General features: G+C 33.3%; 1 protein-coding gene across 1 annotated transcript; it reads right to left on the reverse strand.

Annotated features, from left to right (window-relative positions):
• Positions 1 to 5903: 5903 nt before the first annotated feature.
• LOC139872679 (uncharacterized) lies at positions 5904 to 17816 on the reverse strand. Its single transcript, XM_071860612.1, has 24 exons — positions 17757 to 17816; positions 15991 to 16118; positions 15513 to 15597; positions 15315 to 15368; positions 15078 to 15169; positions 14892 to 14992; positions 14606 to 14681; positions 13950 to 14403; positions 13016 to 13348; positions 12722 to 12922; positions 12217 to 12315; positions 11799 to 11871; positions 10774 to 10901; positions 10377 to 10671; positions 9540 to 9745; positions 9020 to 9147; positions 8791 to 8908; positions 8565 to 8620; positions 8397 to 8490; positions 7786 to 7966; positions 7316 to 7384; positions 7111 to 7214; positions 6899 to 6964; positions 5904 to 6438 (listed from the first exon to the last, which is right to left on the reverse strand). Exons 1-24 carry the CDS (start codon positions 17814 to 17816, stop codon positions 6331 to 6333), a joined length of 3309 nt encoding a protein of 1102 aa, XP_071716713.1. The 3' UTR covers positions 5904 to 6330.
• Between the last annotated feature and the right edge of the window lie 448 nt (positions 17817 to 18264).

Here is an 18264-nt window from a genome sequence, read left to right on the forward strand (position 1 = left end):
TTTGAAGCTTTGTACGGTAGGAAGTGTAGATCTCCTATTTGTTGGAATGAGGTTGGGGATGCTCAACTTACAGGTCCAGAGATTATTCACGAGACTACTGAGAAGATTGTTCAAATTAAAGAAAGGTTGAGAACTGCTAGAAGTCGGCAAAAGAGTTATGCCGACAAAGGAAGGAAAGATGTTGAATTTCAAGTTGGTGATCATGTTATGTTAAAAGTTTCGCCTTGGAAGGGTGTTATTCGTTTTGGTAAAAGAGGGAAGTTAAGTCCTCGTTTTGTGGGACCGTTTGAGATCATTGAAAGAGTTGGACCGGTGGCTTATCGTTTGAAGTTGCCACAAGAACTCAGTGCTGTTCACGATGTTTTCCATATTTCGAACTTAAAGAAGTGTTTGGCTGAATTTGATCAGACTATTCCTTTGGAGGAACTTCAGGTTGACAAGCAATTGCATTTTATTGAGGAGCCAGTTGAGATCATGGACCGAGAGGTTAAGACTCTTAAACAGAGCAGAATTCCTATTGTTCGGGTCCGATGGAACGCTAGACGCGGTCCCGAGTTCACTTGGGAGCGTGAAGACCAAATGAAGCAGAAGTATCCGCATTTGTTCTCAGATGCCGAGTCAACCCCTGCGCCTGCTTAAATTTCGGGACGAAATTTCCGTAACGGGGAGGTACTGTCACGACCCTACTTTTTCCGTTAATTATTTAACGACCGTTAACTGTTAGTGTGCCACGTCATTTCCATGACCTATATTATTATTTTTGTAATAATATATATATAATAATTATTATGTGTTATGTGGATATATGTATTCATATTTTAAATTATACGTTTCTACGTTCCGCGGATTTCCATCCGGCGAATCTTTTCGGTTTTTAAACCAACGGTCGAGCTTTCGGGATTTTTAAATCCTAAATATTTTAAATATGATATTTTAAGGTCATATTATTAATAGGTGTATTTATATTTATTTTTCGTCGCGCGTTCGTTATCTTTCCGGATTTTTAATCGCGTAAGTGCGTTTTCGCGTTTCGGGATTCGTTCGGGCTTTCGGGCCATCAGGAAATGCACGTTTTTCAATGTTGGACAAGTTGGCCCACTAAGGGGCCCACCCCCTCACCAAATCGGCCGAACACTCCCAAGGGGAGGGAGTGTTGGCTCCTTGTTTTCCTCTTTTGCTAATTTTATCTCATTATCACAAAACCTAATTTAATATTTTTGCTCTCCTCTTCTCCTTCCTCCCTAGTTGACGCCACCACCACCACCATTCATCATCTTCATCAATCAAAATTAAAGCTTGGATCATAAATCAATTAACACCAACGCGTTCCTTGTTTCGTTCTCTACACATCTATATACTTTGATTCTCGATTAGGGTATAAACCCTAACCCTAGCTTTTTGAATTTTCAATTATTTTACTGATTTTATATGTTATATGATTAGTATGATGTGTATAAGTTATTGTATTGTTGTTTGAATACGTAGAATTACTCGTTTGTACATGATTTCGGTTTGTAAATTTTGGACAGCAGTTTGATTCGTATATTCTGACTATATAACTGATATGAATGTTAAAATAGAGTACATAAATGAGTTCCTCTCATCAAGACATTAATTTTAGACTCCGGATTCATGTCGTTTCGATTCCCGGAGCCCTAGATATGCTTAATTTGGTTTTTGTTAAAGATTGAAAGGTGTTCTTGGCATGAACAAGGTTGGGTCCGACTTTGTGACCATCCTTGGTGTCTTTAGGGTGCCTCAATTGGTTAGGACTGATGGTGAGACGAATATTCATGTTCGGGTCACCTAAATCCGAGCCACGGTTCACCCGTTTTGCCCGAATTACTGTTTTGAGTAAAATGATTTTCCCAATTGATGTCATGGCTGATATCCACGACCTAGGGACTGTTCTTGGAGTGTTCTTGAGTTCATAAATGTGTCGGGTGGTTTGAGTAGGTGAAGTTACATATGTGGCTTGCCCGAAACCGACACCCGGGGCTCAAGATACGACCCGGCGAACTTTTAAACTTAAAACTTATGGTTAATGATTAAACTTATGATAAAATTTATGGAATTCATTATTAATTAATTACTTAAGATAAAAGAAGTAATTATTATTATTTAAAACATATGATATAAATATTTATTATATCATTTAATTATTAATTATAATTTAATTAACATTTTAATTAAACTTATGATTAGTAATACTTTTATTATTAAAGGAAAATACTTATGATAAGTATTAAATTTGTTTTTGAGAAATTATTAAAAGACTTATAATAAATATTAAATAATTATTTAATTATTATGAGACTTAATTATTATTTAATTATGACTTAATTATTAAATACTTATGATTTAATAATTTTAATTAGAAACTTATGATATGATTAATAATTCATTATTAATTAATAATACTTATGATATGATTTAAAAATTATTATAAATTAATAATATTTATATTATGATTGATATTTAATTAATTAATTAAATACTTATGTTATACTAATTATAACATTTCAACTTATATTAACTTTAATAATTCATTTTATTTAATTAAACTTATGTTAAGACATTATTATACACTTTTGACTTTAAATAACATTATAACCTATGTTATTATTATAACTTACACTTTTAAAATTAATGTTGACTATGTTTGACCAAGGTTGACTTTTGAGTTGACTTTCGGTTGACTTTGACTTTCAGTTGACTTCTGTTGACTTTCTAAATAAGGAAACTTTCCCAACTTCAAAACTTTCTAAAAATAGAACTTTCTAAATTTGGAAACTTTCCAAAAATAGAAACTTTCCAAAAATAGAAACTTTCCAAAAATAGAAACTTTCCTAAAATAGAAAACTTTCCAAAAATGGAAACCTGCTAAAAATAGAAACTTTCTAAAAATAGAAAGTGTGTGTCCTTATGCTGTTCCAATCAAACCGATGCTTGTTGAGTAATGTTCTATGCCTACTTGCAACATGTACAATAGCTATCATACTAAGACTTGGCCTAAGTTAGTTATTTATTTCGACCTGCTTTATTTATAGGTCGGCGTTGTGATCTTTCTTGATCACTTTACTTTACGTGCTGTTCGCTTGTTTGTGAGATTTCTTCAGTTGCTATTTAAGGTGAGTTATAGTCCCGTTTTTACATACTTTTCAAAGTATATTTTTGGGATGTGATTACATGCAGATTTTTATTTACGTTTAGACACAAGTAACAGTTAAATTTAATTATTCATTGTGAGTTGGACAAAAATATTCCCTAGTCTGGTAACTGTAATCATTGGTTTCTACCGGTGAACGCGAATCCTACGGATAGATCTATCGGGTTTGACAACCCCATTTCGAGCTAGTCGCGCTAGCAATTTATAATCGGAATGTTTAGTACTTCGTAATTTGTTGTAGATACACTGTCCAAGTGTATATTTTTATTGTGTTTGGCAAGGGTAAATAAAGGGTTAAGTGGTTACCAGGTGGCTCATTGATAATGGAATAATGTTTAATGTTTTCCAACATTTTTAAATCTTGTGGTCTAAAGTTTACTTATTTATTTAAACCTATAATTCACTCAACCTTTGTGTTGACAGTTTACTTGCATGTTTTCACAGGTACTTGAGTTATTTGATGCTTCCGCTGTCGTTAGAAGAGTCTGCATGCATTTGGGCAGATTTTATGAAACTATTTATGAAACTTAAGTTTGCATTCTATTTTGGATAATTTAAATTGTGGGTTTGTTGGCAATGTTTTGTGTCAACTTTTGGTTTCATATTATGGTTGGTTGGTTTTCAAACTACTTAATTTGGTTTGTTTCCTTTTTGGGTAACATTTTGAAATAAAAGAATGCAACTTTGTTTATTTAATTCATTTAAGTCCGATCAAGCTGTGGGACCAACTGACGGATCCGTTAAGTGTTTTGACTGGGTCGTCACATCGGGTGATCCCAATCGTTGTCCAAAAAAAACAACCCCCGCCAACAGCCATCAAACAGATTCCGTACTGACCTACCCGGAATCGTCGCATGCTCGTCAGATCTGTGACCGGAGAAGCCGATCGGACCTCACATCGCCAAGAGAGGAAAGTGGCGGTTGAACCTTATTCCACAAAAAGCAGGTAAAACCGAACCACCGGCGAGATGCCGGTGGTCGGAGAAGGCAATAGTGGCAGAGAGTTACAAAACGTCGATGTGTACTTACCGGAGAAGAAGGTGAGAGTATGAAAGTGGTGGCTGAAACAAATTACCTGTTGTATGTGTAGTGTCTTTGTAACCTATCAAATAAAATGAAAAAAAAAAAAGAGATCTAAAAATAAAAGGTTGCCGGAATAAATTAAATGGAGAGAAAGTTGGTTGCCGGAGTAAAAGAGAAAAGGTTGACACATAAACCAAGTCAGATAGAAAATGTGTTTGGTGGGTTTGCACTTTGGTCGAAATTGAGACGAGACGTACAACTTGATAAATCTTGTCTTCAGATATTTATAATTTTTTATAGGGGTATAGGTGTGTTTGGATGAAACTATTCGAGCTGGAGTGAGAGCTGGAGATGAAGTTTATAGGCTAGAGTTGGAGCTTATTTTTTAAGCTGGTAGCTGAAACTTATTAATTTTTATGAGTGTTTAATAAACTAGTTGGAGCTTATTTTTTCAATTTACAAGCTAACTATTTTTCATAAGCTAGTTATAAGGAGCTTATTTTTTTAAGCTCTACTTTTTTTTTTTTACCAAACTTAGGACTTGGAGTTTATTAAAATAATAAACTCAAGCTTCTATAAGCTTCCATAAGCTGTGTGCCAAACACACGGCGTGATTGGTTGAAAGTTTTTTGGAGTTTTTATGTGCTTTTAGCTTTTATAAAAAAACTCCCAACTAAGATTTAGCTCCGTTTGATTAGATGAGCTTCTAGCTTTCTAGGTTGAGAAAAACTTGAATTTCAAACGCTACTACAAGAAGCGTTTCACGCTGGAGAGGAGCTTTTGGAATATAATTAACTCAAATACCCAATATTCAATAGCAACGCAATGGCTTTTTTGGCTTTAGATGTGGGCAAATTTAATGTAGAGTTTTTATTCATCATATACAGAGTTAAGTTATAGCACGGAAAATAGTTACGGAGTATATAAGTAGGTATAATTTCTTACGTGGTATTTAATAACGAATGCAACTGGTATGTCAATATATATTATATGTTAACTTGTTATTAATTGTTTTTTTCTCGTATTCATTCTTTCATTCTATCATTTTTTTAATAGCTTCAACTACTTTGACAAACACATAAACTGTGAATTATTACTATATGTTAAACGCTCCCGAGTTATTACTATATGTTTTTAACAACTCCAGCTAATTGTTAAACACTCCGGGAGATTACAACAAACCAAAATTATTACTATATGAAACTAAACATTGAGAACCACCGTGAATATGTACGATTCAAACTCCTAACCTGTTTCAATACTCATAACAAAATTTAATCACTTGTCTTACTTCTAACGAGCGTTTAACAATAAGATTTTATTTGTCATTATTAACGACTTAACGCTGATAACGTATTCTCACACAAACTGTTGAGTAATCGCAAAACGCAAATAGTCGTTTTTATGGGCACTTATCTTTATACCGTAACGTCACACTCCCAAAGATCCACAAGGACCCAATTGGTTCTTAAATTTGTCCCAGAATCCCAGTTGTATAACAAAATCTGATGCAGAACCAAATGACCATTGGTCTGTCAGTATCGAGGTACCCCTCCGACCTTGAGGTTATGGGTTCAAGTTCTAAGGTGCACATTATGTATATATACGTGTAAAAATTCAAGCAGAATATTAGGAACAAAATACCATTCTCGAGCCTGGAACAAGAGTACAAGATCATTTAACCTGTACATTTAGGCAAACGGACCATTTTCATCCGGATTCTACATGTACCTTCTTTATCTTAAAGCTAAAACAATAGCAGTAGTAACACATGTACAATTGTTTTCTCATATCTCTAGTTGTACGATACTATTCTTTATGATGTTAATAAAAACTTAAAAGCTTGCCGTTATAACTCTCCTTCCAAATAATTATAACATACATCAAGATTCTTTTTTTTTTTATCTTTAGGAACATCCATAATATACAACCTCCTATGTTTGCTGTACACCAAGTAACGAGTACACGAGTAATACACACCCAGACATCTTTAAGCAAATTCAACTTCTTTCAGTTATAACTTATGCTGGTAATATGAGAATATTTTAGCATGTATAATTTCTGCAAGTATTTTTCGATTTAAATATTATCAGGAGATGAGATTAGATTTTTGGTAAAGGGCAGGCATGCGTAATCAATCATATTTGCCACCATTTTCGACGTTCCATAGCCTTTACAAGCTCGTTTGCTAAGGATGCAAAGTCTTCGGCTTCATTGTTTAGATCTTGAGTCCTTTTGCTGATTTTCTGACATAATAAGAGAAGGTAGTAAAAACTTGATTAGAAGAAATCCAAGTTATGTGATTGTTACACCATTGTAATCATAATCATAATTGTAATTGTAATTATTAGAAGAAAGTTATAAATCAGAGTACAGGTGGAATTTCCATCGATTTACCAAAAGTTTATTATCCCATATTAGTCAAATGAGGATAAATAATATAGATAGATAAAAATACGGTCAAATGCATTGATTAGGCCAAACAGTTAGAATGCTAGCTAGAGTGTGTGTAGTCAAATTTACCATAGTAAAATTACGTATTATCCCAGCCACTTAGAAGTCGCATGCAGTACTTGATTTGGGTCCATTGAGTTTCACAACCTCTTTTTTTATGAATGGGTACATTTCATGCATTTGATAATTAAGTCATAACAGTAGTACATAACGGTATTTTTTTTATATTGAATACACTGACGGAAATCGTACCTCGAGCTTTTCTTGGCGCTCTAAAAGCTTGTTTCTTGCTTGTCCTGCAACCGAGGAAGCATCATCCTGGAATTGTCATAAATAATATACACACCATCCAATAAGAATATGTTGACATCAATCAATTCAAATTCAATTCAATTGGTAGAAGAAAATCACCCTCAATAAATTTAATAATTTGTTTAATAAATATTATATTTAATAATAGTTACCCCGGCCTTTCTGTATTTAGCAATGATCTCTTCACGTGTCCTAAGTCTGGGCGTCGGATCAGCATTGTCATCGTCAAATAATCTTTGCCTGTCGGTTCTTTTTCCTGCATTATATTATTTTATTATAGAATATAAAGGAGGATAATAATGTGTTCATCCAAAGTTCATGAAAGCATGTAATAAATAAAATCGATTTCAAACACACCGATTTCCTCTTTTTGTTTTGTATGTGATGAGGAAGGCATCGATACAGGTTCATCAATATCAATGTCATCTGCATGCAAATCGATCAACTAATAATTATGGGTATAAATAGTATACCACAAAGAGGCAATATGTGGAAGTAGCATAATGGATAGCTGACCAAAACACTTTGTGTCAGATATTATAAGAAGACTTCATTGCAAGTTTTTATTGTGATAAATACAGTCCCCAAAACTACTAGATTAACAAAAAAGATCAAGCCTCTTGAATAAAACGACTTAAAAAACCGTCTCTTGTATAGCTACTATATACTTTAATTAACCTATTGTACATGTTAAAGATATCATATCCCATTGACCCATTCACAATTTAATGGGTCAATATTGCCACAGCTAGCCCTGTACAAGTTGGTTGGTAGGTAGGTAGGTAGGTAGGTAGGTAGGTAGGCAGGTAGGTAGGTAGCCATGATACCTATATCAAGCTCTATATCTTCCTGATCGTTAACAATGCTTTCAAGTGGATCCGGAAATGGATTTTTCGAAAATATTCTGTCAAGATTGCTGAAACCTGAACCAAAATCTTCATGAAAGTTGTTAGCTTTCCCCGGTCTAAATCCTTTGAGGATATTAACAAGTGCTCCAGGGACACCACTCTGTATCAACAAAGATAAATGATTATAAAAAATTTACCACTCACTTATCATATGAAAAAACTAAAGTTATGATTCGCTTTCCGTCATCCTCATTTTCTATTTCAACTAAATGACCAAGACGAGTTAGGTAATGGGTCCAAACAGGTAAAAGATAAAGAAAGCATATTATTACAATACTGCTACAATCTCTGAATAAAGTGATTTTAAGAGGTTTGGAGGATTAGAATATAAAATTAGATGACTTTCATCTCGTTTGACCTCTTCACGCCATATAAACCATTCCCTTTTTAGCTACATTGTCTATTTGACTCATTGGAGATTAGAAATAACCAAACCCATTCACATCTAACTGGGTTACAACTGCCACCTCTATTAACTGCAAATGGAAATTTATTACACTTGAACATATAACAATGACAGAAATTTTTACCTGTTTTTTCTTTTGATTATGAGAACTCCTAATCACAGCCTCGAGTGCGGCTGCAAGAACTTTATCATGAAGAGACGGCAAAGAATCCTGAACCCTACAGCAATAAATGCAACCACACCATCTTTAAGTGGACAAAACAACGTGTAACAAAATAATAGTATAAAATACCTGAAATCATCTCCACTATTCAGTACAGAGAGAAACACAACTTCAGATCCATTTGTCTACATAAATAAAAGAAAGATTGGAATGGCAAAAGTCACTATCTTTATATGATCAGATAATGCTCATGCCAGCATGAAGACTATATGCAAATTGTAAAAGGAGATGTAAATATTTGATGCACTAAAAAATGAATTCCAAGGTAGTAACATTTTTCCATAATAACAAATACCATGGAAATCTGCCCATTCTCGGTAGAACTCATAGTCCTCTGCATATTTGCCTTGAAACTCCACCTAAGTATCGACATTAATGACATCACTTTCACTACTTCTAGGTCCGGCAAGGATCTGTGTAGCAGCGACAGGTGTCGTCAGTCTACCATCTTATATATTATACGACCACAGGTTTTTCATTTTGAATACGTACATGCGAGAATGGAAAGACAAAGAAACACAGACCTGATTTCCAGTTCTCCAGATTCATAGAGCAACACTAATCCACAAGTTTTACCATCCTTCCTAAAAGTTGATGTCCAACAACAACATGGCTTCTCAAGTTTTACTTTACACAAATTTTTGTAATTCCCCTGCCAAAAATACAATACAACTTCTTATGATTTCACCATTAATGTTGGCATTACAAGTTTTACATTGTCATTCCCTTACGCAAGTTTTATTTTCACATTAAGAGCTAATAGTGCTAATATTAACCTATTGATTGATTTGGGTTATGTGTAAAAGGCCAAAATGGGTGAACAAAACGGAAAAGGGTCAAACAGGTTGAAAATGAACTCATAGTGTATTAATTGTTTCTCTTTAATATCGTTACTTATTATAAATTGAACTTTATATCTTTGTTAAGTTTCGCATCAACACAAGGGTCAACGCGCCCTTGTGTAAAATCACTAATTCTGACCCAGCCCGCCCGACCTGCTCATTTTGCCACTTGTATTCATAAAATGGATGGTTGCAGCCAAACCTGAAGAACAGATTTCAAGGGATATAAGCACAATACGTCCTTGCAACAAAGTAGAACAAGAGAATCCATTGTACTCTGTCCCGAATTGATACGTTGATCAACTACTACTACTTCATTAGGAGGAGGTTTGCTTTTGGCTGAAACTTTCTTTGGTGATTGTGGTGACTCCTTTTGTTCCAATGACTCTACTATATATCTACTTCCCTCTGAATAATGTACACAACGATTGTATGATTAAACATAACGCATACTGTAAAATGAGGACCATCAAGTATGATAGATTTGTAGAAATGAATAACAAGGAATACTATTTCCATCCCAATAAAAACTGAAACTTGTGATTTGTCACAACTTTTCAAATATCTAAAACTCCCATCAACCCAAACAAAGTAGAGATAGATAGCAGGGCATATAGATATATTTAACTTGGGTATGTCCTGACAAAAAAAGTTACACTTATCATGAAAGAGAGTAGAGGAGGTAAAACGAGCGAGTCAGGGTTGAATACCAAGTCAAACACGAATCCGGGTAAAACGAGTGCCCTTTAAGCATGAGCCCTTTTTAATTTCAATTTTTATTTTAACCAGGATAAACGTGTTCCATATGATTATAAAAAGTTCATAGTCAAAAAAAAATTATATATATCTACAAAGGAGGATTAGAAGATTATATGCATTTTGAATACACTTCAAACAACTATCGACCTTATTTTAGCTGAAAATTAATTAACAATTTGACTCATCAGAGATAAGGATAGCCCAAATTGACCTCAATATGGTCCACCTCTAGGATAACGGTAGTACTACCGTATTATACGTATTATGTAGTCATACTCACCTATTATATGCATGGATACAGCAGCTGAATCCTTTTTCAGTTGAACTGGTTTAGAGTTGATGAGGCGATGATCATCACCATCAAATATATATAACTTTCCATCTTTGGTACATACAAACATCAATTTCTCCACGTGTTTATCAAGATTCTTCGGTCCCAACTCTTTGGGACTATTAACATGACTGCCACTATAGACACTTGAATTCCATGTGATGGAGATCATTGGACTGCTAAGGTCAGGTAAACCGTCAGTTAGGAAAGAAACGGAGAATAAGTTCATATCAAGCACTGCAACCTGCAATGATAATATTTTATACCGAAAAAAAAGCATTAGGATAACCATAGTTAATCAGTAATATTAGTTGAACACAACAGGCATAATAGACTGTAAACTTACTCGGCCACATTCATATGCAACAGCAAGTTTAGCTCCATGGTCCATATATTGAAGTGCTTGAATAGGGGAATCCAGAAGATGGAAACAAGCACTACACTTGGACCCTCCTTCGTGAGATTGTTTGTGAACTGAAAATAAATTCAAACAGTACTAACTTTTTTTGAAATAAGGAAACCACTAGTTAATTGAATTTTTATAAAGTTACCAAAAGGTCTACTAAGAGAATCATTTGTTAGCTAAAAAAGGGCATGGACCAGCAGCATTTCAAACTTTCAGATCATTAGTTTTGTATCTTTCATGTACTCTCACAATAGTAGATTTCACAATTATAATGTTACAATGGAACCAAACAACTAACAACAATCAATTCATGACTCTGATATCAGTCAATAGCGAAAAAACAACCCATTACTAATGTTTGAAACAAGCACTACACTTGGGCCCTTCCTCGTGAGATTTTTTGTGAACTGATGATAATTTCAAACATTACTAACTTGTGTTGTGCCATGAAAACACTAGTTAATTGAACTTCTGTAAAGTTATAAAAAGGGCTACCTAGAGAATCATTTACAAGCTAAAAAGGGCCACAGACCAGCAACATTTCAAACTTTGAGGTAATTAGTTTTGTATGTTCATGTACCCTCACACAATAGTAGATCTCATAAGTATAATGTTAGAAATTACAACAATCAATTCATAACGTTGATATCAATCATCAGCAAAAAAGCAACCCAATGTGTAATCAATATTACACCCACAAACAATAAACGGATAAACTAAAAAAAGAAATCAAGATGACGAACAATATCTGATATCCGATCTTGGAGATCAGTTTAGTCCATCCCGCCGGGATCCCAACCTCCTCTGTCACTATTATCAGTTTAACTCGAAACAATTGATTCAAGACTCACCAATCCCAACATATAACCAATCAAAGAGTAAAACACTTAAAGTCACTGTTGGCTACTCTAAGTTAGTCATAAAAGATAACTCACACTAAAGACGGTTACCAACTATAAACTTACCTTCATTTTTTGATATGGTGACAATGTGAAGGTCCGTCTCTTTCGAGCTATACTTGAGGTTATATACACGGATCTACAAAGCAATCAGAACATCCTGCAATCAGGTCAAGCTAGGAAAACCATAGAGGAACACATGCCAAATTTGATGGGTCGTCCCACATGCATTTCTTTAATATCATAACCAAACTCAAAACATTTAAATTAAACGATTATGAGGTTGCATTTATTTTATCAAAAGGAATATGGCAGCTTTTAAATCAATTGGCCCGTTCCCCTTATAGCTAACATTTTATTTGATGTGAGTTAATATAAAACACAACCCCAATCCATCCATTCATAAAATAAACTGGCTGAGTTTGTTAACTCTACAATAACCTTCAAACAAGTGGCTAATGATTACTAAAAAAGCATCTCTTACCAGACCAAGTTGATTGCCAACGGCTAATACGGAAGTCGAGGAGCAGAAGTTCAGTTCAGAAATTGGAGCAGTTGAACCACCCACTTCCTCATCTTTCATCTGTCAATTGCAACAAATATGTTAACTGAAGTCCATATTTGGTGTACTTTATTGTTCCCTCTCAACTACAATATGTTTGAATTAGGGGTAGCAATTTCAACCCATTTACATATATATATGGGTCAGTTTTGGTTACGTTTTATATACGACAGGCTAAACAAGGAAAATAATAGCTTCGAAGGATTCTCGCTACATTTTATATATCTCTTTATACTCAGAAATCTAGACTATTACTGAAACTGTCTAACTGCTGTAATAGAATATTACACACTAACAGTTTACAAATGATTGAAAATTTTGGCCCAAAAATGTACCCAAACCATTACACAACAGGTCTGACCTGCCCATTTTGACACCACTAATGTAGATTATCATTAAAATAAAATAAACTTACATAGTAACTCACCGCTTGTATAATGCAAATGATTGACAACACTGGGGAGGTGGCATCCCAGATTCGAACAGATCCATCATTGTAACCAGCTATGTAAATTCTCTCGATTAAATAACCTTCAGGAGAAGACGATTTCTGTACTATGCCTCCTGACACGGGCCAGGTTCCCCCAACTGATTTATGTGTTGATATAAGCTTCATACTTGTGGCTATCTAAGTAAACATAACTTTTGTTTATAACACAATAATAATAAACATAAAAAGTAAACATTATTGAAATGTGTGTGTGTGTGTATATCCAATTACCTCCAAAAGAAACTTTGAAGTGTTTTCATTGGCAACTAGTGAGATAAGTTTTGCTGAACACATGAGTGGATGAAGTGTAGGTATGACTACAGGACATTCTCGAGAAGAGAGAGTGATTCTTTTCTCGCGTTCGGATATCAAAGCAGACAAGCTATCATGACTGAATAATTGAAGATGTCCAGGACTTGTGAGTACTAATAAATCAGCACCACCATGATTGTTTAGCGTCCTTGGTAATAAACTCATATCAGCAAAAGAACCATTAAGACTAAGCTCTGCGCGACCAACACATCTTAGAGTTTCCATCCCAGGGCTCCATTCAAGACTCAATACCTGTAATAGTAATAGTAATAGTAATAGTAATAGTAATAGTAATAGTAATAGTAATAGTAATAGTAATAGTAATAGTAATAATAATAATAATAATAATAATAATAATAATAATAATAATAATAATAATAATAATAATAATAATAATAATAATATAATATTGATACAAGACTAGACCAACTATTGAGTGTCCAACTATTTCTCTATATAAAGTAATCAGAGACAGCAAGACAGGCGGGTTGGGTAGGGGATGAAAACGAGTCAAACTTAGACCGGTTGAAATGGGTCAAGACCGGTTGATCTGTAAACACTTTTGTCCACTTTTCATGTGAAGATAAAAAAAAAATCAATTAAGATAAATAGAATAACAATGCCATCACAATTATAACCTAAATCATTGAATAAAACGATTCAGAAGGTTGTACCCTAGTACTATCAAATTAGACGTTTGTTAGCTTTCACCCCCGTTCAACCAGTTGACACGTTTCTTGAGGTAACGTTTTTGATCTGACTCAATAGAAATAAAAACAAAACCCGAATCGACCCTTTTATAAGTAGATGAGATGGGCCAAAACTGTCATCTCTGCTAATCTATTGAACTCACCGTCAATACTTCCTCAGACCCTATTTCATCTCCTCCATAAATAAACAGCTGTCCATCACAATCATTTTGAGATTTACTGTTTGCGGACCAGTGCAAGACAATCACAGGGAGCTTCCTTGCAGCAGATGACAACTGTAGCCTTACAACATCATTATTATTATTATTATTATTGCTTGAGGCACCAGATTTTCGGCCTTTACTAGAGCCATTGATTGATGTTTTCCAGAACATAATATCTCCATCTATGTAACCAACTGCAACAACACTCCCATTAGAAGATGCCCAGCATATAGCAGTTATCTCTTTTTCCTCCAAATCATGTTCAGGTTGACCAGAGTGGTCAACACTTCCATCATCCTTCAGTTCAAGAACCTTATCACCTCTAACTACAACCACTTGAGCTTCAAATATATCCCAAAGAATAATCAACCCACTCTCATATGCAATCAAAACTCTGCAAAATAACAGCTAATCAGAATATTAGTAACTTCTTTCTATACTTTCATTGTGTAGGAACCAGTCAAATATAGTCAAACCTCCAAACAAATTATTTAAGTCGTACTAGAATTAAAGAATCCATACAAAAAGGGGTATCTTTCAAACTAAAATATGATTGAATATGAAGGAGATAACTTCGACTAATACTTGTATCTTGCCTATTCCCAGATGATAAAGGTTGATGAAGAACTCCAACAACAGTTTGATTATCTGGAAATGATGACCCAGCTGCTTCTGTGAAGTATATAGGAATATACACAATAAGTCACCGTATTTATATTTATAATAATAATTAATTAATTAATATAATATAATATAAAGATATAACTTGTAAGAAAACAAAGCATAAGTTTCATTGTAGAGGGGGCAGTTTGTACTTGTTTTAATTGGTTGATTTGGACAATAAACTAAGCACCTGCTATTAAATGGGTACAGGATGTTTACCACTAAGTGATTTGGCTGAGATATGATATGGCATTACTAAAAGCTCTGCATCCTCTTCATGCTTCAATACAGATATCAATCCATGCTCATCTCCAACATACCTGTATGTATATAGTAACAGACTAACTAATAATTACGCACACGACTACTTTATACTCCGTATATGGTTTTTCTAAAGTACCATACATGAAGAAGGAGCCATATATCACAGAGAAACTAGTTATGTTGGAGCTCCATTGCAAACTAGAAGCTATAGACCTGGTTTCCAGATTCCACACCTACAAAGTATCATCAAGTCATGAAACAAAGGTTTATGGATGTACATATTTAAATGACTAAACATAAAGTAACTGGTTGGTAGTTTCCGATATTTACAGTTAAAAAAAAAAAAAAAACAGTACCAGTTAACGAACCGATTGCTACCTGTATGTCATTTTCATTTGTGATGCTGACTAGAAAACCTTTGTTGGATAGAAACTGTGGAAGAAAAACAATAAATTCAGACACACAAAACAACCTATAGGTACAATGAACCGAAATACCTGCAATTTTATCTTGCATACGGGAAAGAATGGATAGACTACACTTAGCATTATTCAACAACTTGAAAAACTAACAAACCTCTAAATACTTGAAAGGTAATCGCTTTGAAGAAATTAAAAGTCCCTCAATGTTATCACCACCTATTACTTTTATCCTGCCATCTCTGCACGAGTGCATGGAATCAATAAGGAAAATGGTTACTAACGAGAGTATCATATTTATTTGATGTATTGAAGAACAAGTATCCACAGAAGCTTCTCATCCACATTAATCGTTGATGCTTCATGAAGTATACTTTTTTCATCAAAGATCAGATTTCGCCTAAGTAAGAGAGTCAATTTATAGTATTTATTCGTTGGCTGCTGTTGATGTCAGTTGTTAGTATTTGAGACTAAATATTTTTTGCTATTCAATGAAATAACTAACTAAAAGCCATACAAACTCGTATGCTTGTAACTAACTTTAGTGAGAAATGTTCTATACAATCAGTATATAAGGTCCTCAACGACAGTATCGTGTTTTATATTCTATATATGATGATTAAGAAACAGCTTACAATGTTCCGACGGCTAATACACGCTGAATGGGATCAAAGGCAAGAATTGATGCAGTAGACGGGATACCGTAATGGACTGCTATTCGAAAATCCAAATCTTCTGGTGCAAGGCAGCCCTTTAAAAACTGCTAGAAAACAAATGACAATGAAATAATAGATTGAATCTAGTTATAATCCACAAGAAAACATATAAGTTTAAGACTTGAGAAGAATTTTGGATTTTAATACAAATTATTACTGTAATAATTTGAGCATAAAAGAGAGTACCAGCATATAACTTATTACAAGTTCTGAATAGACCAGAGCTCATGCATACAACAGAACGCATGAAATCTAAGTTAAAAAAGAAGAATTTGAAAGTAAAACCCCACAAAGTTTATGCATCGAGGTCTAACAAATCAGTACTATTTATCTCTAAGATTGACATTCATTTGTCAGGTCCTCTATAAATTGTACAGCAGGAGTTTTGCTGATTTAACTAAACAAGTATAGTTAATTATATGGTCAAAGTTATAAATCGGTCATATCTTTTCATTTTTGTTCTAAAATAGGCTTTATACCCCATAAAAATACTAGAGTAAGCTATAAACTTGTTGTTTATGTGTCATTATTAACATATATAAAGTTTTAACCTGATATGTTTTTTGTCAACTTACGTCATTACGTGGCGATGACTTGACACATATGTGGTATCTTGGTTGGATTTTATTAGTGAAAAATAAAGTTAATGGGATTTCTTAAAACTTTGTGCAATTTCATAGTGGACACTTGTAATGGGATAAATAATATTTTTCTTTTTAAGTAAAAAAAAATAAAATAAAATAAAGTTGAAATCTAACACTTTCTTTTAATATACTTATTTATTATTTATTTATTTATATGTTTTAAACTATTAATAGTTACATTTATTTTTAACAAATTATTCTTTTTTTCTTTTCTTTTCTTTTCTTTTTTATTATTTCTCTTCATCGTAGTCATCCAGAAAATGCCACATAAAATACAGAATATGAGACATAATTGGCTTTACCAGTCTAGCTAGTAATTAGTCACATTTTGTTTACATTACCAAACATTTTGAAAGTTTATGACATACAATGGTATTTTTTGTGATATATATATAGCGTACATCGGAACAAAAAAGTAAGTATGTGACCGATTTGTAGCTTTAACCCTTAACTATATAACATTTTGAAAGTGAACCTTTAACTATATAACATTTTGAAAGTGATGCATTATCCGGGTACCTTCGTTGTTATAATACAAACTCAATAACATAAATAATTGCCTTCTAGCGTTGGAGCATAAGTACTCTCTCCATTATAAACACATACACGATTACTACTCCATTTTGACATAAACTCCACTTCAAAAATGGTGCATTATATATATAAGTAAAAAAACAAAGATATTAAGGTTATTTTTAGAAAGAAAAAAACTGATAACACCTTAACCTACCTGTAAAATTCGATATATAGTTAGGCTTTAAATCCGCAGCAGACTCCCTTAAAGTTTACAAAATAAACTACAATTCACTAATTATACATATTGCCTATTTCAACAAATATATATACAACTGAAGTAAACAATTATCAAGAAGTGATAAGCATAAGTTACTAAAAAGTGCAATATATATACATATTCTGCAAATTAAAGGTTTTAAATTATTTATTCACAGTTAACCTATATCGGAATCGGAATATATTGTATTGCAGTCGGAAATAATCATGAGTAATGAAAGAAAATGATTTGGAGAAGGTGTAGTGTACCTGATGATGATGGAGATTGTGAAGCTTAGTAGCTTTTTGTATCAGTTTCTTGGCGAACATGATCGGATAATTGATTGCCTGACAATTCTTGTTGGAAAATTGTTTGTAATTGGTATCCAAGAAGAATAAATCATATAAAGTCTTCTTCAGTATCTCTTATTATTCGCAACAGCTGTTGAATTTGAAAAAACAAAGTAGTAATAAAAATAATAAAATAATATTAACATTTAAAAAAACATTTTGTGAAAATATGAAAATATTTTAAAAAAAAAAATTATCATAACTTTTATTATTTTAACGTAAATAAACGATAACATTCATCATGAGTAATGTTATAATTAGAGCTTTTTTAAATAGTTTAGAAACTAGGGTTCACAAATTAGAGTTTATAAATTATGATATACTATTTAGATTGAATTTTTAACACGTTAAACTCAAAACATTAAACTCAAAACTTGAAATCGGATTAAATTTTGAAAAAAAAACATCACATAAGATGAAAAAAAAC

The sequence above is a fragment of the Rutidosis leptorrhynchoides genome, chromosome 10 (genome assembly GCF_046630445.1).
Source record: "Rutidosis leptorrhynchoides isolate AG116_Rl617_1_P2 chromosome 10, CSIRO_AGI_Rlap_v1, whole genome shotgun sequence".
In the NCBI taxonomy this organism is placed as follows: domain Eukaryota; kingdom Viridiplantae; phylum Streptophyta; class Magnoliopsida; order Asterales; family Asteraceae; genus Rutidosis; species Rutidosis leptorrhynchoides.

Bases quoted from the DNA above. Each gene is read 5' to 3' on its own strand.
- LOC139872679 (XM_071860612.1), bottom strand. From the start codon at position 17,816: ATGTTCGCCAAGAAACTGATACAAAAAGCTACTAAGCTTCACAATCTC. The intron at 8,909-9,019 runs GTCTGTGTTTCT...GCTGCTACACAG, and splicing joins TCTGGAGAACTGGAAATCAG to ATCCTTGCCGGACCTAGAAG. The intron at 7,967-8,396 runs GTAAAAATTTCT...TTGTTGATACAG, and splicing joins ATAATCAAAAGAAAAAACAG to AGTGGTGTCCCTGGAGCACT.